Source organism: Salvelinus namaycush, chromosome 32 (assembly GCF_016432855.1).
Source record: "Salvelinus namaycush isolate Seneca chromosome 32, SaNama_1.0, whole genome shotgun sequence".
NCBI lineage: Eukaryota > Metazoa > Chordata > Actinopteri > Salmoniformes > Salmonidae > Salvelinus > Salvelinus namaycush.
Window position 1 is genome coordinate 18,066,265 of NC_052338.1, and position 26,551 is coordinate 18,092,815.

The 26,551-nt window shown below is 42.9% G+C and overlaps 1 protein-coding gene across 1 annotated transcript in view; it reads right to left on the reverse strand.

Annotated features, from left to right (window-relative positions):
* Nucleotides 1-301: 301 nt before the first annotated feature.
* LOC120027043 (PHD finger protein 14-like) overlaps nucleotides 302-26,551 on the reverse strand; it is a 111,403-nt gene continuing 85,153 nt past the window's right edge. Inside the window, exon 17 of the mRNA XM_038971888.1 lies at nucleotides 302-1,783. Coding sequence (XP_038827816.1) covers nucleotides 1,691-1,783 — 93 coding nt within the window. The 3' untranslated portion in view covers nucleotides 302-1,690. The remainder of the gene's footprint in view (nucleotides 1,784-26,551) is intronic.

Sequence of the window (26,551 nt, forward strand, 5' to 3'; positions counted from 1 at the left end):
GACCCAGGAACACAGAGAAGAAGCCACCTTGCTGTCTCTGGCCCCTCAACACTCCACTACTGTAGGCTCGGATCTATAATGGATCCCAAATGGCACCCTATTCCCTAAATACTTTTGACAAAGTAATGCAATGATCAAGCATTCAAAGTTTAATGGTTGCCATTTCATTTCCCTTTTCATGACGGCAGTTCTCCGAACGCTTGGTGTAAGGACTGTTCTTTATGTTGACAACATTAAAATCATCTTAAAAATTAAAACAAACTGGAATGTCATAGGGACAAAAGGAATGTTATTACCATAATATTGTTGTGGAATTGAAGTTTATTGGCACTTTAACGTTTACAAAGTATCTAAATACATACTCTTAGCAAATGCATATCCCCCCCAAAAATACATGACCTTTTCCTTGTTGCTTTAATGTCAAATCAAAACATACAATGATACATTGGTAGCACTTAAACAGGTAAGTCAACGGTTATAAGCCAGAGTTGGTTTCCTTTGACTTGTAGTGCAGCCACAAGCAAAGAGGATAGCTGACTTCAAATTGGTGCCACCAACAGGCCACACCATATGTATGAGGTTACTGACATGTCAGACAGTGTGAACATAAATGCATACAAACATAAAAACTCATAAAAAAAGAGGTCATGACAATCGATAGAGAGAAGACCAGATAGCACCAACAAAAACTTTTTTAAACTGGTGATACAAGACCGTTGTGTTCACATGCCATACAGAAAATAGAGTTTCAATTCAATGGTGATGAGAGATTGTATAAGAAATACTCGACCCCACTGAATACTTCACATACAGTGTATGTAAACAGGGCATTGAGGAGATAGCATGATCCCAGATTTGGGAGCAGGCTACTGAGGATAGTGTGAACACCATACTGTATAATGATTAGTGTATGAAAATAGATCTGAAGGAAAATGTTTGGTTGGTCATAAGCAGGTTCATATCCTCTAACAGTCTGACTGGTCTGGTCCATCCAGATACTTTCTCTGGGTTTTATATTTGATTTCATCTCTGCTGCAAAATACCGCCATTGACAGATACCCCTGAAAACAGAAATCTAACACTGGACTCCCCCGAATGAAAACCTTCTTAGTCAGAATACATTGAGGAGCCGTTTCATGAAGATCTTATATACAAACTATAGAAACACAATCTAGAATATATAACCTAAAATAGATTCTAGATTGTATATTTCTATGATAAAACCTGCATGTCAGCGACATCATCTCCAGTTACCATAGCGAGCGTGAGGCTTCAGATCTGTCCTTTTTGAAAATATATACTATGACTTGAATTCCCTCTAAAAGATTCCACGGTACATTCTTTACCAAATACATTCTCTACTCTAAAATATACTGTTCCTCTGGCTACAAAACGAACGTGGTTAGTACCTCTGTGCTCTGTCCCATATCTTACTGAGAAGAAAAGGTGTGTTAGCCTGATCCCAGATCTGTTGATGCCATCTTGTTTGTGTTGTCATTAGCTGCAAACCAGGACAAACAGATCTGGGACCAGGCTAGAGATGAGCAGTAATGTCAGTAAAACTGTGAGACATTACAGACTGTCCTGTTACCTACAGATCTTTGAAGTGGAATTGATGACACTGACCGACCGCTGACCAATAACATGAAGATCACTGTGCTCAAGATAAGGTCACACAGTTGTTTTTGTTTCAGTTGGGAATTTCTGTTGGGATGTCGTGCTCTGTCGTTTCCTCTTTGAATGAATCGTCCTCTTCATCCTCCTCATGCTCCTCCTCTTCTTCCTGAAACATAAAACAACATATAATAGGAATATTCAGGCATAGTATTTTCCTCACCTGGGTCCTCAAAATGGGTCTCTGAAAGGTCAAAAATATAAATGCCTTTAGACCACAGTTGGACAAATCACATCCGAACTCACAACCATAAATTCGATTTTTAGAAAGGTCTGTCACAATACCAACAAGGATAAGTAGTTAGTGTTGGTAGGTTAGTGTTGTGCTGGTGTTAAAGGCATTGTTCAGCAGCCATTTCCTCTTAGAACAAAGAGCTGTAGTCAGGGTGGGCAGGACTTGACACCCAGCTGATTCAGAAGGGAAGGTAAAGTGAAAGTGACGGTGGCGACAGCCGCAACAGTGACTAAATGACTCTGACAGATGCAATTATCTCCTTCTCTAGAGGTTAATATACACACCGAGTTTGAAAATGTAATGACTGCTTTAAGGAGCGTGTGTGTACGTGCAGCTGGACAGACCTACATGAGGTGTAGGCCTAGTGTAGATTCTTGGTGTGGATGTGAAGACCTGCTGATTCTTCTAACAGTGTGTAGATGTGGTTCTGTTTCCCCTCACAGTATCCTTATAGTATACTCTATATCTAACGACATAGCAGAAAGGCAATGGTACATTCCTCAGTGCTCGCAAACACCAGTGCTCGTAGACCCATTATGGCTGTGACGGTCATAGAATTTTGGATGACAGTTATTGGTCAGCCAATTAACCACGGTCACCATAATAACCTTTAGATTAGCATATATACATACATACATACTGTTCAAAAGTTTGGGGTCACTTATAAAAAAAAATTGTCCATTAAAATAACATCTAATTGATCAGAAATACAGTGTAGACATTTTTTATGTTGTAAATGACTATTGTAGCTGGAAACGGCAGATTTTTTAATGGAATATCTACATAGGTGTACAGAGGCCCATTATCAGCAACCATCACTCCTGTGTTCCAATGGCACGTTGTGTTAGCTAATCCAAGTTTATAATTTTAAAAGGCTAATCGATCATTAGATCAAAAGTCATTTACAACATTAACAATGTCTACACTGTATTTCTGATCAATTTTATTTTATTTTATTGGACAAAAAATGTGCCTTTCTTTCAAAAACAAGGACATTTCTAAGTGACCCCAATCTTTAAATATACACATTTTCTTCTCTCCTCAGTTCCTGACTGCATGTGTTGCTGCTGCAGGGAGGGGGGCGTTGCCTAAGCATAAAACACCTGGCTTGTTTCAGCAAGGAGAAACAAAGTTGGTCTCAACCTCACAAATGCCCAGCCGTCCAGTCTTCAATCAGCTGTTCATTCCACAAAAAAACTGTTATGACGGTTCTTTTATTTTCATGAAGGTCTTTATCTACGACCATCGGTTACATGGTTATAAAGTAATTGTGCCAGCCCTACTCCTGTGGTAGTTATTATAACACAGGAGAAAATATCCCAGACCTCCCAAGTGCACTTCAACAGCAGCTAATTGGGCCAATTGAGTATTTAAACATCAGACTGCAGTCCCTATTAGCCCTGGTCAAAAGTAGTGCACTGTATAGGGAATAGGGTGGAACGCAGCATAACTACGAAGCAGAGTGGATCTCCCAGGCTTGATAACTGCAAGACATTAGCAGTGGAGTCGTAAATCAGCCAGGGCCAGAGTTTAGTTCTGGTTCATATATCACCCTGTAACTCACACAAACCTTGTCTGTGTCTCCTCTATGGACGCACTTTTGATATGCAGCCTCCCACCGGTGATAAATGCCTTACTTTTTCCTGAACTCAGGATACTTCTCCACCTCCCTCCTTCGGCCGGGCCCCACCCGCGGGCCGATATAAATCTATCATTGCCGGGGACGACATGTCGTGAACCCCGGCCGACGTACGTATCGGGCCGTGCCATCCACCAAATCTCTCGGACAAGCCTGCCAATTTTCCAATTACCTGTGGCACCATTCACTATCACATCCCCAGGCAATGGGGAGACAGGAGGCGAGGAGAGACCAGGCTGGCCAATAGCTAGCGCATGCTAACATGCATGCTAACATGCTAAGGGCTAAGAGGAGCTCCTTAAGTACTGGAAATAGACTGACTGGCTGATTTTAATGTACCTACGCTGACCTGGTCATGTTTTCTGTTAGCAGCTCCAGCAAACACTTAAAGACTTAATTTGTCCAGTACGGCACTACACAATATACACTGAAGGAGATAAAGAGAGCCAGGAGGATGACAACACTACACAATATACACTGAAGGAGATAAAGAGAGCCAGGAGGATGACAACACTACACAATATACACTGAAGGAGATAAAGAGAGAGGCCAGGAGTATGACAGCACTACACAATATACACTGAAGGAGATAAAGAGAGAGGCCAGGAGTATGACAACACTACACAATATACACTGAAGGAGATAAAGAGAGAGGCCAGGAGTATGACAACACTACACAATATACACTGAAGGAGATAAAGAGAGAGGCCAGGAGTATGACAGCACTACACAATATACACTGAAGGAGATAAAGAGAGAGGCCAGGAGTATGACGGCACTACACAATATACACTGAAGGAGATAAAGAGAGAGGCCAGGAGTATGACAACACTACACAATATACACTGAAGGAGATAAAGAGAGAGGCCAGGAGTATGACAACACTACACAATATACACTGAAGGAGATAAGGAGAGAGGCCAGGAGTATGACAACACTACACAATATACACTGAAGGAGATAAAGAGAGAGGCCAGGAGTATGACAACACTACACAATATACACTGAAGGAAATAAAGAGAGAGGCCAGGAGTATGACAGCACTACACAATATACACTGAAGGAGATAAAGAGAGAGGCCAGGAGTATGACGGCACTACACAATATACACTGAAGGAGATAAAGAGAGAGGCCAGGAGTATGACGGCACTACACAATATACACTGAAGGAGATAAAGAGAGAGGCCAGGAGTATGACAGCACTACACAATATACACTGAAGGAGATAACGCTACACAAGTAAAACGTGTTCAGAGAGAGACGGGAGCATTTTCAGTATTTTTACTAGTGTGAAATACTGTACATAACATGTTTAAATAATCACATTAATAAAAACATGGAAACGTGCTGATATGATCATTACTATACTGCTGCGGAGGACATGAACAATGACAAGTAACTAACAGCTACTACAAGCTGTGGTGTACCCTTTCCATTATGACCACAACCATAGGAGTAGGGAAGACAGCACAAAGAGATCTGGCACCAGGCTTGGAGAACCCCTGAGCCTGTTCCTTCACAGAAACAGAAGAATGAGATAGTGGGACCGGCCTTGCATCAGGGCCCCCTGACAGACAGAGTGATATTTTCTCTGTGAGGAGTGGAGTGGAGAGGAGAGAGCCACCAGAAAGCAGTCTTCCCTCAAAGGGCCTGGAGAAAGGGAGAGAGTGGTGGAGGAAGAGGGGATAAGAGGGAGAGAGAGAGAAACTGACAGGCTCTGGCATATCTCCATCACTCCCCTTTGGGAGAGAGGTATGGGGAGAAGGGGATGGAGGGGAAGAGACAGAAAGGTAGAGGGAGAGAGACTGTTCCGCCCACACATAGTCTCTCTCCATGGGTCCCCAGCCCTCTGGCACCAGCAGCACATACATGTATGATAATGATATGCCACATTTTTTATTCTAATTGAGTTGGGTGTTCTTAAAGGGCATGCAGAGCCTGTCGTCTCCCGCTCTCCTGCTTTCTCACACACTGCTGCTGCTGCTCTCAACATGTGCGTCTGGAAGGAAGGAGAGAGGTGGAGAGAGATGGAGACTACTCCCCCCACACAGGAGGAGGAGAGCAAGGATGAGGGGGAGGAGAGAAGTGAACCCTAGGTGGCAACAAAGGCCCATGGAGCTGCTAATGTGCTCGAGGCTGAGACCCCCACTGCCTGAAAGGGAGAACACAATCGCTCCAAAAGACAAGTGAAACAGCCCCCTCCTCCATCCCTCCCTCCCCCCGCCTACACACCACATGCAGAAAACTTCATAAAGCGGGATAAAAAACAATGCTGTAAAATAAAATGTAAATGTCCAACACCACATCTCCTTCTTTAATGAGCTTCAGCTTCATCCCTTTATCAAGCTGGCGCAGTCCTCACAAGAATTAGCAGCTAATTAGTAGGACTTACTTTCCTTTTTGCTTTGATTGTATTTATCAGTGTGGTTGTCTGTGGTGCACTGTGTGTGTGTGGTGGAGGAAGTAGTGTTATGGAACTGGGTTTCTTTGATAAGTGCTGCTGGGTGGTTCTGAGGGGTTTACAGCATCCCTGCAAGGTATTGATGCTCCTAGAACCACATGAAAAAACCCACGGTGTGAACAACATTAAAGCATACAAATAACTAACGATTAAAACACCTCATATGACCAACACTAATGTCCAAAAGAGAGTGTACAAAGACAGACACTGGTGTGAAGCCCTGTGTGTATTCATACAGTCATCAAACACTCTTTCACAAAGACGATATTTGTGTCCTTTTGAAAGGGACAAATGAAATTCTAATGGCACAAAAGGAATTGATTAAGTAAATGAAGAGTGGTGTGTCTGTGTGTGTGTGAGTGAGTGAGGAAGAAAGAGTGAGAAAAGAATGTGTGTATGAGAGTGTATGTGTGTGTCAGAGAGAGAGAGTGTATGTGTGTGTCAGTGTATAAGCATGAAATGTGTGTATGTGTGTGTGTGTGTGTGTGTGTGTGTGAGTGTGTGTGTGTGTGTGTGTGTGAATGTGCGCACCGGTGTGATTTAAAGCCTCTGTGGCCATTCAGGAGAGGACACAATATAATTGGTTGGGTCATAAACAGTGGTTTCATTAGCTCGTTCAGACAGTGCATTACATTTAAACACATCTCACCCACACAAACACAGCCTCCTCTCCTCTACCTCGTTCTTCTCCGGTCCTGTTCTCCCTCTCTTTTTCTTCCCCCCCTTCTCTCTTCCCTACTCCTCTCCCTCTCCTCGTCTTCCTCTCCGTCGCTCTCTACACCACACCGCCCAGCCAAACCAGTCACCAGAAAGCAGCACAATTAAATTTCATGACTGCGCATATTTGTGATTCCCATTTCGTTTATTACAAAGGGCATTCATTAATCTCCCTTCTTTTCCGAGAAGCGGATTTCCATTTTAGTGAGGCATGACAGATACTGAGGTGAGCCTACCAAGCCAGGCTTAATTTAATCAGAGGTAAAATGCACAAGCGGGAGGTTTTTTATCCTCTGTTTGATAAGAGCTGATGCTCACAGGGAAAATATATGGTGGCGGTGGCGGTATGTGTGTGTGTGTGAGGGGGAGAAGAGAAGTCATTTCTCTCCAGTTTCCAATTTGAACCATTTAAAATGTGGCACTAAATCATAAATAAAGGCTAAAGGCAAAGTGCTTGGTAGGAATCTGTGGGACAAACTGGCCAAAGTGCCTCTTCCATTATCTCTGAGTAATGGAGAGGAAACAAATAACAACAACAGAAACCTAAAAGAAGCTGGAAATGAGGGACCAGAGGACAAGTCAATGAAAAGCCTTACAGGTTGAGGGACTGCTGACTGGTGAATGTGGCCATTAGTGCTGAGCGATTAACCAACATTCCAGGTATTATTTATTCTTTACAACTCGTTCACCTACATCTGTTCAATTATTTGAATTCCATTTCGTTCAGTTTTTTTTCTGTGAGCTCGATGTGCAGTTTCTGTAGAGATAAATCCGATCAAGCCTTAACAGTGTAAGATGTAGTAGGAAGTTGTAGTTTCCAACAGGCCACATTCTACATAGTTTAGAGCAGAAAACAAGGCAATTAAATAAAATGACCATAATCCATTGCGTGCCCGCTTACTTGTCCAGAACAGACACAAAGACGGAGAGAAAAGAGAACACAATATCTAGGGGGATAGAAAAAAAGTTGCTTTGCGAGCCTGAAAATACATGATCTAAATTATTGATAGTTGATACTTAGCAGTCCTAAACTATGCCTTATTTACTTCGAAGAACTACTAAAATAGTGATTTTGTCAGACAGCATAGGCAGCAGCTCTCTAGATATGAGATGATGACTTGGAATAAAATAATAAAGTAATCAAATAAAACAAATATTTATATTATAAAGTAAATTGAAAAAATTATGGTTAATAAGTGATAAGCAATAATCCCTCAGCTTTTTACCAAAACAGAGGCGGGGCGGCCGTTTTGTTATTGTTTCATCAATGGATTTGCCCTTTAAACAGCTGCATATTATCAAGACATCAAAGTGTCACCAACAAAAAGGTGAACAATAGTCCTATAGCAAATGCAGCATATGGCATTCATTTTGCAGATGTAAATAGCACTTTTCAGTAGTGCTTAAAGCATGCCATTCCATGAGTGCAGCATTTATTTTTCAACTCGACTCAATGAGCAACAGAGTAGGGCTGTCTAATAAGTCCTTAGTTTTGGGGTTATGCTCGCGTAAAACATTTTGGTTAATCTATACTTCCATATTTCCAAGTCCTATTCTTGAAGATCAAGGGATATTACATGGTTTTTAATGTAAAGATATAATTTAATGGTATTATTATATGTAGTAGAAAGCGATGGGTTAGAAGAAGCCTACATAACCAACCCATAAAGTACAATGTAACATCCATATATGGCCAGCTATGTAAACTTTAACATTGATTTATCCTGCAATAGATGTTGTTCAATTGGTAACATACATTTTTGTTTTCTTCTAATGCCTCTTAAGGGGAAAGTAATCTAAAAGTAACTGAACGTAATCAGATTACTTTACTGAGTTTGGGTAACCCAAAAGTTAAGTTACTGATTACAATTTTGGACAGGTAACTAGTAACTGTAACAGATTACATTTAGAAAGTAATCTATCCAACCCTGGAAATAACACATATGGATTCATGTAGTAACCAAAAAAGTGTTAAACAAATCAAAATATATTTTAGATTCTTCAAAATAGCCCCCCTTTGCTTTGATGACAGCGTTGCACATGCTTGGCATTCTCTCAACCACCTTCACCTGGAATGCTTTTCTAACAGTCTTGAAGGAGTTCCCACATATGCTGAGCACTTGTTGGCTGCTTTTCCTTTACTCTGCAGTCCAACTCATCCCAAACCATCTCAATTGGGTTGAGGTCGGGTGATTGTGGACGCCAGGTCATCTGATGCAGCACTCCATTACTCTCATTCTTGGTCAAATAACCCTTACACAGCCTGGAGGTGTGTTGGGTCATCATCCTGTTGAAAAACAAATGATAGTCCCACTAAGCGCAAACTAGATCGCTGCAGAATACCGTGGTATCCATGCTGGTTAAGTGTGCCTTGAATTCTAAATAAATCACAGACAGTGTCACCAGCAAAGCACACCATCACACCTCTTCCTCCATGTTTCACTGTGGGAACCACACATGCGGAGATCATCCATTCACCTACTCTGCGTCTCACAAAGACAGCGTTTGGAACCCAAAATCTCAAATTTGGACTCATCAGACCATAGGACAGATTTCCCCCGGTCTAATGTCCATTGCTCGTGTTTCTTGGCCCAAGCAAGTCTCTTCTTCTTATTGGTGTCCTTTAGTAGTGGTTTCTTTGCAGCAATTCAACCATGAAGACCTGATTCACGCAGTCTCCTCTGAACAGTTGATGTTGAGAGGTGTCTGTTACTTGAACTCTGTGAAGCATTTATTTGGGCTGCCATTTCTGAGGCTGGTAACTCTAATGAACTTATCCTCTGCAGCAGAGGTAACTCTGGGTCTTCCCTTGCTGTGGCGGTCCACATGAGAGCCAGTTTCATCATAGCGCTTGATGGTTTTTACGACTGTACTTGAAGAAACTTTCAAAGTTCTTGAAATGTTCCGCACTGACTGACCTTCATGTCTTAAAGTAATGATGGACTGTCATTTCTCTTCGCTTATTTGAGCTGTTCTTGCCATAATATGGAGTTGGTCTTTTATCAAATAGGGCTATCTTATGTATACCAACCCTACCTTGTCACAACACAACTGATTGGCTCAAACACATCGAGGAAAGAAATTCCACTATTTAACTTTTAACAAGGCCCACCTGTTAATTGAAATGCATTCCAGGTGACTACCTCATGAAGCTGGTTGAGAGAATGCCAAGAGTGTGCAAAGCTGTCATCAAGGCAAAGGGTGGCTGCTTTGAAGAATCTCAAATATAAAATATATTTTGATTGGCTGAACACTTTCTTGGTTACTACATGACTCCATATGTGTTATTTCATAGATGATGTCTTCACTAGTATTATACAATGTAGAAAATAGTAAAAATAAAGAAAAACCCTTGAATGAGTAGGTGTGTCCAAACTTTTGAATGGTACTGTACTTTCTCCATTCAGAATGAACAAAGCTGTGGTTGTGTTCATGAAAATAGTAAATTTAGTGGGTAGACTGATTGCTAATGGAATATTTCTAAGGGATGTGTTGGTGTCGATTTCTCATCTTTCGACTCCTTCGACAAGGGTGGTAGTTGCGAATCTGCTTCAGTTTATTACGGATGATCAAATCCGGAAAGAGCCGAGTCGTTTTGGTAAGTTTGCTAGCGGTTTTCGTGTACTGTTGGCAGGTTCAGGCAGATGCCGTTAAGCATGTTGTTTCGTTCCGGATGCAAGTGTTCATGTTTCTGAATAAAAATGAGCAACAGTTAAAATGTGCATTTTAAAGTGAGGCATGGGGAGGGGCTCTACACGGTGTTTGCCAGAAAAGATAGTCTGCAGTGCTTTGAGTGTGGGGACTTGGCATAAGAGCTTTGCGTGCCCACATAAAGGCCGTAGACAAGGTGAGGGTACAAGCACCAGTGGGGGAAATCGAGGTCAACATGCAGGGGGCCATGAGATGCAGGCAGCATAGGTGGGCTTAGTCATGCTATGGATGGTGGTGTAGATGAGGCTGGGTCTAGTCATGTTAAGGATGGTGGTGTAGATGAGGCTGGATCTAGTCATGTTAAGGATGGTGGTGTAGATGAGGCTGGATCTAGTCATGTTAAGGATGGTGGTGTAGATGAGGCTGGATCTAGTCATGTTAAGGATGGTGGTGTAGATGAGGCTGGATCTAGTCATGTTAAGGATGGTGGTGTAGATGTGGCTTGGGTCTAGTCATCAAATCAAATCAAATGTATTTATTTAGCCCTTCTTACATCAGCTGATATCTCAAAGTGCTGTACATAAACCCAGCCTAAAACCCCAAACAGCAAGCAATGCAGGTGTAGAAGCACAGTCATGTTATGGATGGTGGTGTAGCTGAGACTCGGTCTCGTCATGTTATGGATGGTGGTGTAGATGAGGCTGGGTCTAGTCAGGTTATGCTAGTGGATGAGGAGAGTATAGTGGGGAAGGGTAAGCGACTATGGGTGAGAAGGGGGGTGTCATGCAGAAGAGAAAAAAGGGGGAGAAGAAAGGAGTTGGGAGGGGAGAGGCTGGTGTGGTCAAAGGCAATAAGGAACCTTTGCCTGGTGCTGGGGGGGGAGGCCCCGACTAGAGAGAAAGGGCAGGTGGTCAGGATGGGAGATGGAGATGAGGAAGGTGAGTCTGAGGAAGAGGACGATGAGGCGGCTTTCTTTTCAGACTCCTTCTCAATGGGTCCAGAGCTGATAGCCAGTCAAGCAGAGGGGTCAAAGTACACGGTGAGGTAACAGTCAAGGTTCCTGAATGAGACTAAAGGGAAAAATAAGGTTAATCTTTAAGCTTTTTTTTGCAATCTGGGAAAGTTATTAAGATCAGTACAACATGTGATGAAAAAGGAGGGGCATGTTGTCCTCTCATTCAGGAAACGTTTCAGGTTGAGGAAGTGGGTCACAACCGTGTGTAAGGGTCTACCTTCAGACACTGTTTAGATTCATCATTTTTTTCTGACACTGGGGCTTTTTGAGCTTTGCTATTGGTCTCTTTCTTTGCTGGCTTTTCTCCCACTTCTTATGGAGACTCTTCGGGTAGGCTCGCTCAATATAAATGGCACCAGAGATGCGGGAAAGAGGAGTGTGTTGGGTGAATATGTAAAATAAAAAAAGTACAGCTGTTGTTTCTGCAGGAGACGCATAGTGATGTGGTGAATGAAGTCGATTGGGGCTCTGGTGGAAAGGGGCAAGTGTGCTGAGCCATGGAACAAATGTTAGTGCAGGTGTGGCAGTCCTTTTTGCACCGGGTCTGGCCGTAAAAAGAGGAGACGCTGGTGTTCAGCGGGGACTGGAACTGCTCAACGGATTTTATGAAAGACATAAATGGGGAGGAGCCTCATTCAGGCTCAGTGGGGGTGTTAACCTCTTGACGCTAGGGGTCAGATTATTATTATTATTATTTTTTAATAACGTTCCCAAGGTAAACGGACTATTTCTCAGGTCCAGATCGTAGAATATGCATATAATTTACAGATTAGGATAGAAAACACTCCAAAGTTTCCAAAACTGTCAAAATATTGTCTGTGAGTATAACAAAACTGATTCTGCAGGCGGAAACCTGAGGAAATATAACCCGGAAGTGATTTTTTTTGATTTTTTTATCTGTGTTTCCTGGCCCGTCTTTCTTCCATTTAAAGGGGTATCAACCAGATTCCATTTCCAATGGCTTCCTCAGGCTGTGACCAGGCTTTAGACATAGTTTCAGGCTTTTATTTTGAAAAATGAGCGAGATTTTTCAAAACTAGTCAGGTGTCCTCTGATTAGTTCCTGCGCGAGAGGGGTAGCTCTCCATTTTCTATCTCTCTTTTATTGAATAGGTTATGGTCCGGTTGAAATATTATCGATTATGTTTGTTAAAAACAACCTGAGGATTGATTATAAAAAACATTTGACATGTTTCTACGAACATTACGGATACTTTTTGGAATTTTCGTAGAACGGAACGAGGCTTTGGTTTTCTGAACATAACGCGCAACCCAAATGGCGTTTTTTTGTTATAAAAGTAATATTTATCGAACAAAAATAACATTTGTTGTGTAACTGGGAGTCTCGTGAGTGCAAACATCCGAAGATTATCAAAGGTAAGCGATTAATTTTATTGCTTTTCTGACTTTCCTGACCATGCTAATTTGGGGCTAGCCGTTGTAGCATTGATTGATACACTCACAAAAGCTTGGATTGCTTTCGCTGCAAAGCATATTTTCAAAATCTGACAGGATAGGTGGATTAACAACAAGCTAAGCTGTGTTTTGGTATATTTCACTTGTGATTGCATGATTATAAATATTTTTAGTAATATTTTGCGCCCTGCAATTCAGCGGTTGTTTAGGAAAATGATCCCGCTAAAGGGATCCGTAGCGCAGAGAAGTTAAGGGACATCATTTATCAGTTTGACCTAGTGGATGTTTGGAGAACTAGACATCCCAACACAAGACAGTATACATGAGTGAAGGTCTTTGGGGCTAGGGTGAGTGCAGCCCGACTCAATCGGTTTTACATATTCAGGAATCAGAGCAATAGGCTGTTGGGCGCTACCATTCTCCCGATGGGTTTTTGGATCACCACATAACCATGGCTCGGCCGTCTATTTCACCAGGGCCTCGGCATGCATCCTACTGGAGTTTAATGAAAAGCTCTTAAAAGATGCCACTTTTTGCTCAGGTTTACAGACTTTTTGGGAAAGGTGGGGGCAGCGAAGAGAGGAGGATGAGTCTCTGAGTTAATTGTGGGATGTGGGAAAAGTCAAAATTCGGCTTTTCTGTCAACAGTATACAGCTCTCTCACCCTCAGAGGCTAGAAGACTATTGATGGAACTCGAGTGTAGTATCAGTGAGGTGGAGGTAGAGCTGGTGGGGCAAGGCAATGTAGACCTCCAGACTAATTTAGCTGAATTACGTAGGGACCTGGGCAGTTGTTTTCAGGTTAAATCAAAGAGAGCACTTATAAGAGCTAGGTTCTCCATGCTAAAGGAGAGGGATGCTCCCAGCTCCTTCTTCTTTGGTTTGGAAAGACAGAGCGGTGAAGCCAAGGGTATGCATTGTCTACAGCTGTCTGATGGGAGGGTGACCTCTGTGGTGGGGGAGATGCGGGAGCGGACTGTGGCGTTTTATAGGGCAGAACTGTGTGATCTTATGTGTGCTCAGGTTTTGCTTGCAGAACTCTCTAAGCTCTCTCTAGCACAGAGGGATGAAATGGGAAATCCTCTGTTGTCCCATGAACTGGCAGAGGCCATACCCCAGATGTCCCCCGGCCATGCAGCGGGGGTCGAATGACTCCTAGTGGAGTTTTATAAAAAATTCTGGGGAATAATTGGACTGGACTTTAGCTTGTTGCGTGAGTGCGTTGGGGTAGGAGAATTGCCGATGAGCTGTCGTCGGCCGGATCTGACTCTCCTGCCCAAGAAAGGGGACTTGTGTGAACTTAAGAAATGGAGGCCTGTGGCATTACTCTGTGCGGACTATAAGATATTTGCCAAGGTCCTCGGTAACAGATTGAAGTCCCATCTGGACTCTATAGTACACAAGGACCAGACATATTGTGTACCGGGATGCTCAATCACGGACAACTTGTTCTTAACCTTTTCCCAATAGGGGGTGCTGTTTTCACTTTGTAAAAATTTTGTTCCCAAATTAAACTGCCTCGTACTTAATTCTTGCTCGTACAATATGCATATTATTATTACTATTGGATAGAAAACACTCTCTAGTTTCTAAAACCGTTTGAATTATATCTGTGAGTAAAACAGAACTCGAGTTGGAGCAATTTTCCTGTGAGGAAGTGAGAAATCTGAAATAAGGCAGGCTGTTCTGGGGTCAGTTTATTAATTTGCATGTGTTCTATTGGTCGAGATGCACTGCATACGCCTTCCCCTAGATGTCAGCAAATAGGGAGAATTGTTTTTGTCACAACCCGGCTTGTGGGAATTGACAAATAGCTCTTATAGGACCAGGGTACAAACAATAATATAATAATAATCAATAACTTTTCCCTTTATTTAACCATATTACACCTTATTTGTTCATTGAAAATTGTGAATAACTCATCACAGGTTAATGAGAAGGGTGTGCTTGAAAGGATGCACATAACTCTGCAATGTTGGGTTGTACTGGAGAGAGTCTGTCTTAAATAATTTTCCACACACAGTCTGTGCCTGCATTTAGTTTTCATGCTAGTGAGGACCGAGAATCCACTCTCACATAGGTACGTGGTTGCAAAGGGCATTAGTGTCTTAACAGCGCGATTTGCCAAGACAGGATACTCTGAGCGCAGCCCAATCTAGAAATCTGGCAGTGGCTTCTGATTAAATAAAATTTTCACAGAACCGCTTGTTGCAATTTCGATGAGGCTCTCTTGTTCAGATATCGGTAAGTGGACTGGAGGCAGGGCATGAAAGGGATAACGAATCCAGTTGTTTGTGTCATCCATTTCTGGAAAGTACCTGCGTAATTGCGCACCCAACTCACTCAGGTGCTTCGCTATATCACATTTCACATTGTCCGTAAGCTTGAGTTCATTAATGCAGACAGAGAAGAGCTCCAACTTCTTAATCATAGCCTCAATTTTGTCCCGCACATTGAATATAGTTGAGGATAGTCCCTGTAATCCTAGATTCAGATCATTCAGGCGAGAAAAGACATCACCCAGATAGGCCAGTCATGTGAGAAACTCGTCATCATGCAAGCGGTCAGACAAGTGAAAATTATGGTCAGTAAAGAAGAAATCTTTAAACTGGTCTCTCAATTTAAAAAAATTTGTCAATACTTTGCTCCTTGATAACCAGCGCAACATCTGTATGTTGTAAAAGCGTTACATGGTTGCTGCCCATATCATTGCATAGTGCAGAAAATACACAAGAGTTCAGGGGCCTTGCTTTAACAAAGTGAACCATTTTCACTGTAGTGTCCAAAACATCTTTAAAGCTGTGGTGTCGGGAGTGGCGCCTAAGTGGCGTCGGGAGCAACTGCTTGCACGCGCGTTACCACTCCACTATGTCTCCCTGTCATGGATTTTGCGCCATCAGTGCAGATACCAACATGAGCAGAAGCTACATTTGGCTACGTACGGACCGTTAGTGGAATTCCCGCGAGAGAGTAATGGTTAATGTGGTTGGATGTTAATTATTTGACTAGGCTACCTGTATTTGACATTGTGTTGTTATTTGGCTGAACACTAGATGGTTGAATTACATTTTTGGCAGTGAAACGAGGCTACTAAGGCAAGAAAAAAACCTTACCCAAATGTACCCCCCAGTTGGAAAATATAAATGGACTGCTTGAAACATGTAAAAAAAAATAAAACACAAGAAAATGCATTTGGAATTCCCCCGACAGAATTGTGCGTGTACCTCAGTTTGGGAACGGTGTCTACTATAGACAGAATTGTGCGTGTACCTCAGTTTGGGAACGGTGTCTACTATAGACAGAATTGTGCGTGTACCTCAGTTTGGGAACGGTGTCTACTATAGACAGAATTGTGCGTGTACCTCAGTTTGGGAACGGTGTCTACTATAGACAGAATTGGTATTTGTGGTCATGGCAACTGGACCTTACTTGGAACATCATTATTTTAGTCTTACTGAGATTTACTGTCAGGGCCCAGGTCTGACAGGATCTGTGTAGAACATCTATGTGCTGCTATAAGCCCTCCTTGGTTGGGGAAAGAAGCACCAGATCATCAGCAAACAGTAGACATTGGTCTTTAGATTCTAGTCGGGTGAGGCTGGGTGCTGCAGACTGTTCTAATTTTATTTATATTTAACCTTAATTTAACTAGGCAAGTCAGTTCAGAACAAATTCTTATTTGCAATGATGGCCTACCGGGGAACAGTGGGTTAACTGTCTTGTTCAGGGGCAGAACGACATATTTTTACCTTGTCAGCTCGGGGATTCGATCCAGCAACCTTTCATTACTGGCCCAACGCTCTAACCACTAGACTCTAACCACTAGCTACCTGACACCCCTAAATGACCTTGACATTTGCTCAATACATTGTTTTCACTGAGGAAATGTATGAGTCTGCTGTTAATGATAACGCAGAAGATTTTCCCAAGGTTGCTGTTGACGCATATCCCACGGTAGTTATTGGGACAATATAATGGCGCCGGAGGAGATGGCTGCCGTTTTACGGTCTCCTAACCAATTGTGCTATTGAGTACGTTTTTTCGCGTTTTTTGTACATAATGTTTCTGCCACCGTGTATTATGGCTGAAAAGAGCTTCTGGATATCAGGACAGCGATTACTCACCTCGTACTGGATACAGATTTTTTTTTTTTTTTTTTTTCTTTAACGAGTCGGACGCAAAGTATTTACTCCAGATACCGGGCAAGGCCTACATCCTCGTGATTCACATGAGAAAGAGAAGGAGATATTGGGGACGTAGGTCAGGGTGCCTTGTAAGGATCTGACGGTGAGTGGGTAATCTGCTCTACCATCAGTCCTATTAGCCAACGTACAATCATTGGATAACAAAATAGATGAACTACCATCACGAATATCCTATTAACGGGACATTAAAAACTGTAATATCTTATGTTTCACAGAGTCGTGGCTGAACGACGACATGAATAACATACAGCTGGCGGGGTTTACGCAGCATCGGCAAGATAGAACAGCCGCTTCCCGTAAGACAAGGGGCGGCCGTCTTTGTATATTTGTAAACAGCAGCTGGTGCACGAAATCTAATAGTAAGGAAGTCTCGAGGTTTTTAAACTATTACAGACTACAAAGAGAAGCACAACTGCAAGCTGCTCAGTGACACGAGCCTACCAGACGAGCTCCCAGATCAGCTGTTCCGGATGACTGTGTGATCACGCTCTCCGCAGCCGATGTGAGTAAAACCTTTAAACAGGACAACATTCAAAAGGCCGTCCTGGATTACCAGGACATGTACTCAGAGAATGCGCTGACCAACTGGAAAGTGTCTTCACTGACATTTTCAACCTGTCCCTGACTAAGTCTGTAATAACAACATGTTTCAAGCAGACCACCATAGTCCCTTTGCCCAAGAACACTAAGGTAACCTGCCTAAATGACTACCGACCCATGGCACTCAGTAGCCTGCAGCCACGAAGTGCTTTGAAAGGCTGGTCATGGCTCATATCAACATCATTATCCCAGAAACCCTACACCCCCCACCCCCCAATTTGCATATCGACAGATCCACAGATGATGCTATCTCTATTGCACTCCACACTGCCCTTTCCCACCAGGACAAAAGGAACACCTATGTGAGAATGCTGTTCATTGACTACAGCTCAGCATTCAACAGCATAGTGCTCTCAAAGCTCATCACTAAGCTAAGGACCCTGGACTTCCTGACGGGCCGTCCCCAAGTGGTAAGGTTAGGAAACAACACATCCGCCACGCTGATCCTCAACACGGGGCCCCTCAGGATTGGTGCTCAGTCCCCTCCAGTACTCCCTGTTCACTCATGACTGCATGGCCAGGCATGACTCCAACACCATCATTAAGTTTGCAGACGACACAACAGTGGTAGGCCTGATCACCGACAACGATGAGACAGCCTATAGGGAGGATGTCAGAGACCTGGCCGTGTGGTGCCAGGATAAGAACCTCTCCCTCAATGTGATCAAGACAAAGGAGATGACTGTGGACTACAGGAAAAAGAGGACCGAGCACGCCTCCATTCTCATTGACGGGGCTGTAGTGGAGCAGGTTGAGAGCTTCAAGTTCCTTGGTGTCCACATCACCAACAAACAATCATCATCCAAACACACCAAGACAGTCGCAAAGAGGGCATGACAAAGCCTATTCCCCCTCAGGAGACTGAAAAGATTTGGCATGGGTCCTCAGATCCTCAATAAGTTCTACAGCTGCACCATCGAGAGCATCCTGACTGGTTGCATCACTGCCTGGTATGGCAACTGCTCGGCACCCTACAAAGGGTAGTGCGTACGGCCCAGTACATCACCGGGGCCAAGCTTCCTGCCATCCAGGACCTCTATACCAGGCGGTGTCTGAGGAAGGCCCTAAAAATTGTCAAAGACTCCAGCCACCCTAGTCATAGACGGTTCTCTCTGCTACCGCATGGCATGCGGTACCAGAGCACCAAGCCTAGGACCAAAAGGCTTCTTAACAGCTTCTACCCCCAAGCCATAAGACTCCTGAACAGCTAATCAAAGGGCTACCCAGACTTTTGCATTGTCCCCCCCTCCCCTCTCTTTAACGCTGCTGCTACTCTCTGTTTATTATCTATGCATAGTCACTTTAACTCTACCTACATGTACATATTAACTCAATTACCCCAACTAACCTGTGCCCCCGCACATTGACTCTGTACCGGTACCCCCTGTATATAGCCTCGCTACTGATATTTTACTGCTACTCTTTAATTATTAGTTATTTTGATTTTTAACTTATCTATTTTTTTACTTAACACTTATTTTTCTTAAAACTGCATTGTTTGTTAAGGGCTTGTAAGTAAGCATTTCACTGTAAGGTCTACTACACCTGTTGTATTCGGCACATGTGCCAAATACAATTTGAATTTGTCTCCACTTTTGTGGATTGGGGTTATCAGTCCAATCGGTTCCAAATATTGGGGATGATGCCAGAGCGGAAGATGTTAAAGAGTTTAAGTATAGCCACTTGGAAATTGTGGTCTGTATATTTTATCATTTCATTTAGGATACCATCAACACCACAGGCCTTTTTGGGTTGGAGGGTTTGTATTTTGTCCTGTAGTTCATTCAATGTAATTGGAGAATCCATTGGGTTCTGGTAGTCTTCAATAGCTGATTCTAAATTTGCATTTGATCACATATATGTTTTTGCTGTTTGTTCTTTGTTATAGAGCCAAAAAGATTGGAGAAGTTTTTTGAGGGGGGTACTTTTTACCCCTTTTTCTCACAAGTTCGTGTTGGAGGAAACAGCGTACAGCTGGCGACCGAACAAGGAGAGCAATAGGGCAAGGACATCCCAGCCAGCTGTTGGTTGTTTTGTCATAGTCGAGTCTAGGGGGGCATATTTGGCAGAAATGCTTTCACCTCCGGGTAGGTGTTTGTCCCCGTGTGCTAACAGTATCTTTTTGATACTGTCGCAAAGCTAACTAAAAAGCAACATTCTCCAAGTGAGGATGGCTTTCACTTCAGCAGTAATAAATTCATGAACTTCTTTGAGGAAAAGATCATGATCATTAGAAAGCAAATTACGGACTCCTCTTTAAATCTGCGTATTCCTCCAAAGCTCAGCTGTCCTGAGTCTGCACAACTCTGCCAGGACCTAGGATCAAGAGAGACACTTAAGTGTTTTAGTACTATATCTCTTGACACAATGATGAAAATAATCATGGCCTCTAAACCTTCAAGCTGCATACTGGACCCTATTCCAACTAAACTACCGAAAGTGCTGCTTCCTGTGCTCGGCCCTCCTACGTTGAACACAATAAACGTCTCTCTATCCACCGGATGTGTACCAAACTCACTAAAAGTGGCAGTAATAAAGCCTCTCTTGAAAAAGCCAAACCTTGACCCAGAAAATATAAAAAACTATCGGCCTATATCGAATCTTCCATTCCTCTCAAAATGTTTAGAAAAAGCTATTGCGCAGCAACTCACTGCCTTCCTGAAGACAAACAATGTATCCGCTTCAGTCTGGTTTTAGACCCCATCATAGCACTGAGACTGCACTTGTGAAGGTGGAAAATGACCTTTTAATGGCGTCAGACCGAGGCTTTGCATCTGTCCTCGTGCTCCTAGACCTTAGTGCTGCCTTTGATACCATCGATCACCACATTATTTTGGAGAGATTGGAAACCCAAATTGGTCTACAGGGACAAGTTCTGGCCTGGTTTAGATCTTATCTGTCGGAAAGATATCAGTTCGTCTCTGTGAATGGTTTGTCCAGACTATGGTTTGCAACTGCACATGGGAACAAAGATTGTACTTTTTGGAGAAATATCCTCTGGTCTGATGAAACAAAAATAGAACTGTTTGGCCATAATGACCATCGTTATGTTTGGAGGAAAAAGGGGGAGGCTTGCAAGCCGAAGAATACCATCCCAACCGTGAAGCACGGGGGTGGCAGCATCATGTTGTGGGGGTGCTTTGCTGCAGGAGGGACTGGTGCACTTCACAAAATAGATGGCCTCATGAGGAAGGAAATATATGTGGATATATTGAAGCAACATCTCAAGACATCAGTCAGGAAGTTAAAACTTGGTTGCAAATGGGTCTTCCAAATGGACAATGACCCCAAGCATACTTCCAAACTTGTGGCAAAATAGCTTAACTTCACTAGGGTAGGGGGCTGAATTCGGAATTTTGGATGAAAAGCGTGCCCAAATTAAACTGCCTGCTACTCAGGCCCAGACGCTAGGATATGCATATAATTAGTAGATTTGAATAGAAAACACTCTAAAGTTTCCAAAACGGTTAAAATAATGTCTGTGAGTATAACAGAACTGATATGGCAGGTGAAAACCCGAGGAAAATCCAACCAAGAAGTACTATTATTTTGAAAGGCTGTTTTTCCATTGAAAGCCTATCCACCATACAAAGACTTAGGACCCAGTTCACGAGCTCTATGGCTTCTTCTACATGTGGCCAGTCTTCAGGCATTGTTTGAGGCTTTTACTCTGAGAGGGAGATACAGCACTTTCAATCAGTAGCCAGTGGAAATTTCCAGACATCAGCCATGCGCCTGATCGGGAAAGCGCCTTTCTTGTTTCTCCTTTCCTATTGACGAAGCTTTTGTCCGGTTGAAATATTATTAATTATTTATGACAAAAACAACCGGAGGATTGATTTTAAACATCGTTTGGCATGTTTCTACTAACTTTTATTGTACTTTTTAAAAACTTTTCGTCTGCGCCTTGTGCATTCGGATTACTGGACAAAACGAGCGAACAAAAAGGAGGTTTTTGGTCATAAAGAGGGACATTATCGAACAAAACAAACATTTATTGTCTAACATGGAGACCTGGGAGTGCCACCAGATGAAGATCATCAAAGGTAAGTGATTAATTTCAATGCTATTTAATGCTATTTCTGACTTTTGTGAGCCCTCTCTTTGACTCATTGTCAGAATTTATAAAAAATCTCCAGAATTTCCGCATTTGTGAGTTGTCTCCTTTTGAAAGACATTACTGATGCTACAGCTTAGCTCACTAGCTACATACATAAACAACAACACTGAATGGCTCAGAGTGGGAGTGAGAGGTTATGTGATTGACTGCCTGAACGCGCCATTTGTATCAAATCACCATCAGAAAATGTTTTGTGTGGTAATTATTTATATATTTACTGTTTTAATCACATGTTTTTCAAGTACCGGTAATAAATCATGCATTCCGATTCTTGCATAGATTGTAATGGGCACATAGTATGTGTGTAAAATACTTTTTTGAAGGCTGTACTGATTATGATGAGCTAAGCCAATTCCAGCTATGTGTGGAGCCATGTTTGTTGACATACAATGCATTCTGGGTTTCACGTAATCGTCTGTCGGACCAAAGATGCTATAATAAAATGAGGTGAGTAAGGGTTCACTCATTTTTTGAGAACTTCAGGAAGTGAATGGTGGGATGTGAACGATGGTAGACGACACATCCCTTCAACATGCATACTATAAACAGACCAAACTCATCTTGTCTTCTCTTATTATCTTAGGTTTCTGTGAGGAAAAAAAGCATGGCTGCGCGCTGAAGCTCATCGTCGGATTACTTCGATTTCTAGAAAGCGTTTTACTCAATTATTTCGATCAATGGTGAGCTCACCTGTGATGTGATAAATTATAAATAGTAATTGCTATTAGCTAATTCATATTGTAGTTTATGTCAGCCGAGAGTTAGAAAATATTCCTGCTTGTAGCCTACATTTTTCCGGTTTGGATGATTGAGTTATGCTATAGATACTTCTGTGAATATCTGAACATTGCATCCAAAAATAAACTGCTCACATTCTGGACATAACTGTGTAAGGACTGTGTTTGTGTAAATAGTTTCTGAAAAAAGTGTGGCCAGCTCAAATGCAGATTGTTGCATCATTCGAAACTGGCAGTTCTAAATAAGCCTTCTAATCACACAGGTGTGATTGTACGCTTCATGGACCACTGTAGAACGATCACACCCTTGTGATGGTACGTGTGAAAGGGATAAGGACAACAAAGTCAAGGTATTGGAGTGGCCATCACAAAGCCCTGACCTCAATCCCATAGAAAATGTGTGGGCAGAACTGAAAAAGCGTGTGCGAGCAAGGAGGCCTACAAACCTGACTCAGTTACACCAGCTCTGTCATGAGGAATGGGCCAAAATTAACCCAACTTATTGGGGGAAGCTTGTGGACGGCTACCCGAAACGTTTGACCCAAGTTAAACAATTTAAAGGCAATGCTACCAAATACTAATTGAGTGTATGTAAACTTGTGACCCACTGGGAATGTGATGAAATAAATAAATCATTATCTCTACTATTATTCTGACATTTCACATTCTTAAAATAAAGTGGTGATCCTAACTGACCTAATACAGGGAATTTATACTAGGATTAAATGTCAGGAATTGTGAAAAACTGAGTTTAAATGTATTCGGCTAAGGTGTATGTAAACTTCCGACTTCAACTGTATGTATGTGTGTGTATATGTATGTGTTTGTGTGTGTATATATATGTGTGTGTATATGTATGTGTGTGTGTGTGTATATGTATGTTTGTTTGTGTGTGTATATGTATGTCTGTTTGTGTATATGTATGTGTTTGTATATGTATGTCTGTTTGTGTGTGTATATGTATGTGTTTGTGTATATGTATGCGTTTGTTTATGTATGTCTGTTTGTGTGTGTATATGTATGTCTGTTTGTGTGTGTATATGTATGTCTGTTTGTGTATATGTATGTGTTTGTGTATGTATGTATGTTTGTGTGTGTATATGTATGTGTTTGTGTGTATATATATATATATATATGTGTGTGTATATGTATGTATGTGTGTGTGTATATGTATGTTTGTTTGTGTGTGTACATGTATGTCTGTTTGTGTGTATATGTATGTCTGTTTGTGTATGTGTTTGTGTATGTATGTATGTTTGTTTGTTTGTGTGTGTATATGTATGTCTGTTTGTGTATATGTATGTGTTTGTGTATGTATGTATGTATGTATGTATGTGTGTGTATATGTATGTCTGTTTGTGTATATGTATGTGTTTGTGTATGTATGTATGTCTGTTTGTGTATATGTATGTGTTTGTGTATGTATATATGTTTGTGTGTGTATATGTATGTCTGTTTGTGTATATGTATGTGTTTGTGTATGTATGTATGTTTGTGTGTGTATATGTATGTCTGTTTGTGTATATGTATGTGTATGTATGTATGTTTGTGTGTGTATACGTCTGTTTGTGTATATGTATGTGTTTGTGTATGTATGTATGTTTGTGTATGTATGTTTGTGTGTGTATATGTATGTGTTTGTGTATGTATGTCTGTGTATATGTATGTATGTTTGTGTGTGTATATGTCTGTGTATATGTATGTATGTTTGTGTATGTATGTTTGTGTGTGTATATGTATGTCTGTGTATATGTATGTGTATGTATGTATGTTTGTGTGTGTATACGTCTGTTTGTGTATATGTATGTGTTTGTGTATGTATGTATGTTTGTGTATGTATGTTTGTGTGTGTATATGTATGTGTTTGTGTATGTATGTCTGTGTATATGTATGTATGTTTGTGTGTGTATATGTCTGTGTATATGTATGTATGTTTGTGTATGTATGTTTGTTTGTGTATATGTATGTGTTTGTGTATGTATGTATGTTTGTGTGTGTATATGTATGTGTTTGTGTATGTATGTATGTTTGTGTATATGTATGTGTTTGTGTATGTATGTCTGTTTGTGTATATGTATGTGTTTGTGTATGTATGTCTGTTTGTGTATATGTATGTGTTTGTGTATGTATGTATGTTTGTGTATATGTATGTGTTTGTGTATGTATGTATGTTTGTGTGTGTGGGGGCGTGGGCAAGGAACTGCTACATCACACCACTTTCTCTAGTGTTGTAGTTCCTAACCATCCAATCTAAACCATGGTGGAAAAAACAGCAATCAAAATCAATCAAGAAATTAAATCAAACACACAGGAGGCCCAGTGAACCCTGGCCAAAATACCTTTGTTGCACCAACATCTCAATTAGCTGGTGCCATGTGTGAGTGCATAGGGAGAAAACTTCCTCCATACTCAATGTCACCTTTATGTTGCTGATAAGGTAGCTCTTGTCACGTTCCTGACCTGTTTTCTCTTGTTTTATATGTCTTTATTGGTCAGGGCGTGAGTGTTGGGTGGGCAGTCTATGTTTTCTATTTCTATGTGGGGTTTTGTGTTCGGCCTGGTATGATTCTCAATTAGAGACAGGTGTGTATCGTTTGTCTCTGATTGAGAGTCATACTAAGGCAGCCAGGGTTTCACTGGTGGTTTGTGGGTGTTTGTTTCCTGTGTTAGCGTTTGGGCCACACAGGACTGTTACAGGTTAGTCACGTTTGTTGTTTTTGTTAATTTGTAGTGTTTGTTGGTTTGTCATTAAAATCATGAATACCTCCTACTCCGCATCTTGGTCCGATCCATGCTCCTCCTCGTCGGAGGAGGAGAACGACATTGACAGCCGTGACAGAAACACCCACCAAACCAGGACCAAGCGGATTGGAGAAGGACGGCAAGAACAAAGGCAATGGAGAGAAGAGGAATGGACATGGGAGCAAATACTCAACGGAGAAGGACCCTGGGCTAAGGTGGCAGAGAATCGCCGCTCTCGGGAGGAGAAGGAGGCAGCCACAGCCCAGGAGCGCTGGTATGAGGAGGCAGCACGTAAGAGAGGCTGGAAGCCCGAGAGGCTCACCCAAAAATTTCTTGGGGGGGGGGCTAAAGGGGAGTGTGGCGAAGCCGGGTTGGTTACCTGAGCCAACTCCCCGGGCTTACCGTGGAGTGAGAGGGCGTCGTACTGGTCAGACACCGTGTTATGCGGTAAAGCGCACGGTGTCCCCAGTACGCGTGCTTAGCCCAGTGCGGGCTATTCCACCTTGCCGCACTGGGAGGGCTAGGTTGGGCATCGAGCCGGATGTCATGAAGCCGGCCCAACGTATCTGGCCTCCAGTACGTCTCCTCGGGCCGGCGTACATGGCACCAGCCTTACAGGTGGTGTCCCCGGTTCGCCTGCATAGCCCAGTGCGGGCTATTCCACCTCGCCGCACTGGCAGGGCTACGGGGACCATTCAACCTGGTAAGGTTGGAGAGGCTCGGTGCTCAAGAGCGCGTGTCCTCCTTCACGGTCCGGCATATCCGGCGCCACCTTCCCGCCCCAGCCCAGTACCACCAGTGCCTACACCACGCACCAGGCTTCCAGTGCATCTCCAGAGCCCTGTTCCTCCTCCCCGCACTCGCCCTGAGGTGCGTGCCCTCAGCCCGGTACCTCCAGTTCCGGCACCACGCATCAGGCCTATTGTGCGTCTCAGCCGGCCAGAGTCTGCCGTCTGCCCAGCGGTGCCTGAACTGCCCGGCTGCCCAGCGCCGTCTGAGCCATCTGTCTGCCCAGCGCCGTCTGAGCCATCCGTCTGCCCAGCGCCGTCTGAGCCATCCGTCTGCCCAACGCCGTCTGAGCCATCCGTCTGCCCAACGCCGTCTGAGCCATCTGTCTGCCCAACGCCGTCTGAGCCATCTGTCTGCCCAACGCCGTCTGAGCCATCCGTCTGCCCAACGCCGTCTGAGCCATCCGTCTGCCCAACGCCGTCTGAGCCATCCGTCTGCCCAACGCCGTCTGAGCCATCCGTCTGCCCAACGCCGTCTGAGCCATCCGTCTGCCCAGCGCCGTCTGAGCCATCCGTCTGCCAAGCGCCATCTGAGCCATCCGTCTGCCACGA